Source organism: Lolium rigidum, chromosome 1, assembly GCF_022539505.1.
Source record: "Lolium rigidum isolate FL_2022 chromosome 1, APGP_CSIRO_Lrig_0.1, whole genome shotgun sequence".
Lineage (NCBI taxonomy): Eukaryota > Viridiplantae > Streptophyta > Magnoliopsida > Poales > Poaceae > Lolium > Lolium rigidum.
Window position 1 is genome coordinate 291139098 of NC_061508.1, and position 6832 is coordinate 291145929.

Consider the following 6832-nt stretch of genomic DNA (forward strand, 5'->3'; position numbering starts at 1 on the left):
ATCATTATTGAACAAACGAAAAGTGAGCCTAAGATTTATAAAAATGGCTTATAATCTGAAGGTAGGTCCGAATCGGCACGACTAAAGTTCCATCAGGGCCAAGCTAATGTTTTTCTGTATCTACATGTTTTCATAAATATTCACTAAAGTTCCATCAGGGCCATGCTAATGTTTTTCTGTATCTACATGTTTTCATAAATGTTTCCTAAGAGACGACTGCAGTCAACACACCACATGAATTAAAGTATTTCCTGGCTACCTATATATAAGTAAGATAAAAGTAAATTGCGACTGATTGACCCTCATACGCTATCACTCCACCAACAGCTGTGACTTTTGAGCACTTCATCTATGAGATTAATTATTACCAGTTCATTTCCATCTCGATCGCAGTTAATTATCTTCACGGACGAAGAGGATCCATGTGTGAGTCGCTCCTTAATGCGACGCCTGCAGGCTTTATCCGCCTCATATCTTGTTGGGGACTCGAGGTCGATGGCATTGCATGCCTCGCAAGTTTTACTACCACACAACATGATTCCACGCAACCCCACAGCTCGTTCCATGACAAACCTTATATAGTTTGTCACCTTGTCTTCCTCCTCGAACCCTATCATCACGAGCAACCTTAAGTTCAGGTGCTTCATTTCTTTGGATGGTTCCCACACCACGTTGGCCTTCTCGGCACTGAGCTCGGACGTTTTGACGCAGGAATGACGAGCCCGGCTTAACTTCACGCATGGACACCGAAGAGAAAACAATGTAGCAAAAGTTGAGTCAGATATATCTTTGCCAAAAAAAAAATCGCATCATCGATCAACACTAGTATTAAAGTTTGAGATTCCCTGTAGAGTGTTTGGAGGAATTTGCATGAACAAAACCCCATATACACTAAGGCAAATGCATATGCTTCAGCGATTCCTATCAAGTTACAGCTGTATATATTACTGGTAAGTGTTAAGCTGTTCGCTTCTACCATGATACTTTGTAATAAAGCGGGTGATGTGTACTACACTATTACTCGAAGCAGATGGCAAGGATTTGCTCTTTTTCAAATAAAAGTAAACATATAAGGTAACAGACTTACAGGAAGGTGAGCTAGCAGACTTACTATAAACATTTGCAGGGCAGGTGCAGCTTCAAGGATAAACAGGGTCCAGTTGAGATCACACTCAGGAAAGATATGCCAAAGCCACAAATCCTTGAGATTGCGGAATATAGGAGTGAGCAGTTTCGGATGTTCAGGCTTAATCCAAATCTGCAGGAAGAAGACAAACGCAGAGATTAAATCGGTAGAGAAGAACATAACATACTGTATGTAGGGTGCAGTAGAAATTAAAGAGACTACCATTTGGCAGCTAAAATTAAGATGCAGCTGCGACGGGCTCGTGACATCCGTTGTGAGGCACTCGCTGAGCGCGAAGGGCGCCTGCCCCACCCCTGCATGAGAACAGAGGATCACCGAGCGAAGTTGAGGTACATAGCCGAGGTACATAGCCGAGGAGTTCCAAGACTCGCACATGAGATGCGTCAGCTTTGGCAGAGAAACAAGCTCGATCCGCATGCAACTACAGCGGACGAATTCGAGGCTCTGAATTGCAGAGTTGGGCACGTCGATCTCGAGCGCAGAGTGCCAACCGAACCTGCAGGATGTTAAGGAGAGGTGCTGGAGCTTATCGCAAGCGCCCATGAGGCTGGGCAGGTCGGCGTCCCCGAGGTCGAGGCTCGTGAGCCATAGGTCGGTGAGCCACCGGAAGGCGATGGGGCAGGCACGAGAGAAGGACATGAATTGCTGACCAAGCTCGGTGCGCCCGACGGCTGTCAGGTCAGAGTCAGATGTAGGCGGAACTACCTCGAACTCGAGGAGTTCGGTCTGGCCACGGCTCACGGTGTCCTCGACGGCGCGGCCGATGGAGCTCAGGTTAGGGGCTGACAGGTGGAAGCGGAGGCCGAGGGTCTTGATGGAACGCCTGCTGTTGCAGTCGCACTTGCAATCCAGCAACCTGCACACCGCACCCGCGAACGCGTCCATGCTCTCGACCGGCGCCCTGCCATGGAAGTCATCGACGTCGAGGTCCACACGCGAGAGCTGGTGCGGGAGGTGCCGCCACCGCGTGGAGACCGCGCCGGCACGGACCGCCTCATGCAGGGTGAGGCGTTCGAGGATTGCGAGGAGGAGATCGTCCGGTAATGCGCTGATTCGATCTCTATCTTGGCCGACTTTGGACGGCCGTGACTCCATGATTGGATTGGAACCCCGGTTGATCTGATCAGGATTGCTATTGTAGTTTGGTGGTACAGTTTATTATTAACAGAATAATCTGCTTTGCTTTGCTTCCTCCGTGCAGGAGGCGGAGGCGGAGGCATACCAGGTGCCGTACTTCAATTGCATGCCCACCCATCAATTCCCTCCCTCCCTCCGGACGTGGGTCCGCTTTTCTTTTTTTTTTGTTTTCTCGCTGCGTTGTTTCGTCGGGACGGACACGTGACTTCTTTCCGGTCGGTCGAGACTTGGTCGCTTTTACTCCCTCCGTTCACTTTTGTAAGACTGCTCATGGTGGGAGTAACTTAGCTAGTAACATCACACAACCCAAGATATTTTGGTGACATGGCATGACAATGAATGAAGAAAGAGAGTGAGGTGGTAACTAGCTATGTTACCATAACATCACACACCCCAAGACAAGATGAGTCTACACCATAGTAAATGACACAATGCATGACACCACATATAAGTTACTACCCACTATGAAGGTACTCCCTCCGTCCTAGAGTGTAAGGCATATTTTCAAAAACTATTTGTCCCATAATCCTCACCTCTAAGGCATAATTTTATTTAATGAGGAAGAGAAAGGGGTTGCATGCACCAATGAGGGAGAGAAAGAGAATGCATCCCCCAATGAGGAAGAGAAAAGGGCTGCATCTGTCTATCGGATGCGGGAGGGGGCGGAGGCAGGAAAGGACGGCGAACGGAAGGGATGGGGCGGTGGTGTGGGAGACGAGGCAGCAGCGGAGGGGACATGCCGGTGACGGATGGGATCTTGGGCGGCTAGGGTTTGTGGTGGGGCAGCGATTCAGAGGTTCGACGGGGTGCAATAGAGAGAGGAAGGGGAGCTGGGCGGCGGCGCGAGGGCTCGCCGGAGCCGGCCGGGGTATGCCCGGAGACGGAGGAAGCGCAAATGGGGTCGGGAGGAGGGACAGGGATCAGGTGACATGCAAACGGCATGTCACCGTGTACCCAGCAGCCTCAAATCCAACGTCCAACCACCATCCAACGTACAGCAGTAGTTTAAGACAAAAACAACATTCACTTCACAGTTTTCAGCCCAGATACTCTAAAACTTCACAGTTTTGCTCTGAAACTTCACGGTTTTGCTCTGAAAGTTCACGGTTTTGCTATGAAACTTCACAGTTTTAAACTTTATATGATACATATATAAATCTTTCAGTCATTCAACAGTACAAACAACAGTTTTGAACAAAACAAATATAAACATCAACCTGTTAGTCCGGAAATAGTGCAAGCAACAGTCAAAACGCTGTTTGCACTCAGATTCACAAGAAATTCAGTTTTGAACAATACAAAATATAAACATCAGCCTTTTGGTCCGGAAACAGTACAAACAACAGTCAAATATACTGTTTCCATTCATATTCATAAGAAATTTAGACATGCCAGTCCGGAAACAGTACAAACAACAGTACAAACCCACTTCATCACAAGTAATTCAGAAGTTTCAGTACCACTGTCAAGTGAATTCAGTGAGCTCTTCACAGCCATTTAGTGCCATTTGATTTGTACACTTAGGCCCCAAAAGACGACTATAGTTAGCCCAAAATACTATACTTAACTATGTCCAAAATACTTCTAGCGAGCTTGCACGCCAGAACGGATCATCCTCACCACAAGGCGCTCCTCCTCAAACTCTAAATCACCATGCAAACTCGCAATAGCAACAGCAAATCTGTTATTTCCATCCAATGCTCTACAACATGCAGCCATTGATCTTTCATACTCACCTTGGAAAGCTTCAAATATAATCGAAGTGTACACTTTGCTTGCTTCCACCAACATAGGAGTGAACATCTTAATTCTTGGTATATATTTTTTTGCATTAAATTCAGATTGCAATTCCTTTGTTCTTTTTACTTCCACCGTCCTCTCAAAATGCATCAAGAACCGAAGAATATGAAAATCTGATTTCAAATGATTTTTCAACGAATTGTTGAAGCTCTCACTTAATTGTGTACTTCTCACTCCCAAGCTAAAGACATCTCTCATATAACATTCTGCCCATTTTTCTTTCACCTTGTAGATGCTATCTAACCAACTTTGCTTATGCACTTTGAGCCTCATATTGTCAAACGCTTCTTCAAATGCCGCCTTGTCCTCATATCCATACATACAAGCACCAAAATCTGTGAGAATATGAGGCTCTTTTTCTTCATCCTCCACTTCATCCTCCACTTCATCCTCCACTCCCACTTGAGTTAAATGTTTGACAGCATTTTGCATGATATGAAATGTACACAGTCCATGATATGATTCTGTGAAGACCCTCTCTATGGCTCCTCCCATTGCTGCATCTTGATCGGTATAGATAGTTCTAGGCTGCCTTCCATTGTGTGCGGCTAGAAATGTCTCAAAGAGCCATATAAATGAGTCGCGTGTTTCATCAAACATCAATGCAGCACCAAAAATGGTTGTTTCTCTAAACTGATTGAGCCCAAGAAAAATACCAAATGGCCTATACTCTTTGTTCGTGCCAAATGTAGTGTCAAAAGTGACAACATCACCAAAGTGTGCATAGTCAAGTAGCATTTTAGCATCAACCCAGAATATGTTGGCTATATGCTCCTCACAATCCAACTGCAAATGATATTGGAATGATGGATTCTCACCTATCTTGTCACGAAAGAACTTCAACATACTACCGGCCTGTCCATAAGCCATCTCCCGCTGCCGCTTGGTTCGCAGATGATTCTTCTGGTCAGTCAAAGTGTAACCAACATTGAACTTCCCACCAACTAGACGACATGCAAACTCATGTGAAGCTTTTGGCATAATTCCAGAATCATCGGCTGTTTCTATCTCTAAAGCTTGCACATCTGAAATCTTCCTTTGTGATGCCACTCGATCAAATGAAACAATCATCCGAACTTTACAATTGGTTCTTGTTTCAGCTCTAATGCGCTTCGGCTCATGATCTAGTTGACTTTTCCTTCGAATGCCTTCATTGGAACAAACAAATCTACATGAAGTGATTGTTCCATCAGTTCTGCTTTTGATGGTATTTCTTTTCCTCACATCAAAGCCTATGTGACCACCATATTGCACCCAGAAATCCCAAGCCTCATCCGAATTTCTGAACCGCATACCAACTTCGGGTATCCTGTTGCCAATCGATCCCATCGCACAACACTCAATTCTGCCAAATTAATAAACAGTGTATACAAATTAGTGGAACAAGGTAAAAGCAACACTACATATAATTTCTGAAGTTCTAGATAAAATGTAGAAATAGCCGATCAAAACTGGGTAAACGCCTTCACTGGGATTGTGCTATGGCAGGGATGCTTCAGAGCTTGAACAGCTAGTTCTTATAAACGCTGGAAACTGAAACGAAAAACTAGTCTGCTACTGTGTCGATGATAGCAGAATACTAATATGCAAGGGAGTGGTTAAGCATCTCATCTAAAACAGGCCAACCAGAGTAGTTACAATCCTCTAATTTACTCTAAATTTGCCTGCATCTAATCAATCTAATCAACTGCAGAGAAAAACAAGTTGGAAACAGAATTTACCCGTGAAGCGTCGGGCGCTCTTCCGTCAGGCGCGCTACCGCGGCGGCCGGCGCTCCTCCCTTGGCTACCGCGGCGGCCGGCGCTCGTCCTTGGGTCGTCAGGCGCTCGTCCCTTGGTTCCCGCGGCGGCCGGCGCTCGTCCCTGGTTCCCGCGGCGGCGCTCGACGGGTTGGCGCGGCGGACGACACTGGTTGTCGGGCGGCGCTCCTCAGCGGCGGCGCTCGACGGGTTGGCGCGGCGGAGAGCCGGGGCCGCCGGCGAAGCGCGCGAGAAGAGGAGGCGCCGGCGAATCGTCGCGCCAATCCCTCACTCTTCCCCGCCTTCCCGCGCGAGAAGAGGAGCTGACCGCGCCCTCCACGATTTGGTCCTGCTTTGACTCAGTTGGTTGCCTTTTTTGCGTTGAAGTACTGTGCTGCGTGTCCCTCCGTTGGATGCTGGTTGGACGCTGGATTGGAGGCCGCTGGGTACACGGTGACATGCCGTTTGCATGTCACCTGATCTCCATCCCCCGGGAGAGGGATAGGACGACAGGTTGGGTGGTGTAGGCCCGAAATTAAAATTCCGTCTCATTATTTCCGCTCGGCCCGAAACTAAAATTGTAGCCACAAAATCAAATGGCCGTGGCGGCCTCTCTAGCCAACAAATCAAGTTTCGTTTGGCGCCTGTTTTACTCAGCTAGGTATACGTACGGACTGTACGTACCATTCAACATATCTATTGATGAATGTGCTAATAGCTTAGCTCAAGCTTAAATGTGTGCATGAAAATATTGCACTCATGCACATACGTATTGCATATATGCAAGTCATTGCACTGGTCACACTAGGGAGGGATAGCTTCGAGTTGATTGTTTTTACATAAGATCCGTCGAGATAATTCTGACAATTTTGAGGGGGTTATAGGGTAGGTGTGGACACATTGAGGAAAGCACCGTGGCACGAGAATGGTGGAGGACCTACGGAGCTGTAGTAGGACGCATGTAGCAGGTGCTGCGATGGCTTTGTTGTCCTAGAGCACAGTGTAGCTAT

At 47.1% G+C, this 6832-nt stretch overlaps 1 protein-coding gene across 1 annotated transcript; it reads right to left on the reverse strand.

The window, feature by feature from the left end:
* Positions 1–34: 34 nt before the first annotated feature.
* On the reverse strand, positions 35–2287 carry LOC124695955 (FBD-associated F-box protein At5g56370-like). The gene is made up of 3 exons (XM_047228755.1): positions 1349–2287; positions 1112–1258; positions 35–731 (listed from the first exon to the last, which is right to left on the reverse strand). The coding sequence occupies exons 1-3, from the start codon at positions 2240–2242 to the stop codon at positions 303–305; spliced, it is 1470 nt and encodes a 489-aa protein (XP_047084711.1). The 5' UTR covers positions 2243–2287; the 3' UTR covers positions 35–302.
* Positions 2288–6832: the final 4545 nt, after the last annotated feature.

Coding starts and splice junctions, on each gene's coding strand:
- LOC124695955 (XM_047228755.1), bottom strand. CDS start 2,242: ATGGAGTCACGGCCGTCCAAAGTCGGCCAAGATAGAGATCGAATCAGC. Junction 1,259..1,348: donor TTAATTTTAGCTGCCAAATG/GTAGTCTCTTTA, acceptor TTCTTCCTGCAG/ATTTGGATTAAGCCTGAACA. Junction 732..1,111: donor CTGCCCTGCAAATGTTTATA/GTAAGTCTGCTA, acceptor CCATGCGTGAAG/TTAAGCCGGGCTCGTCATTC.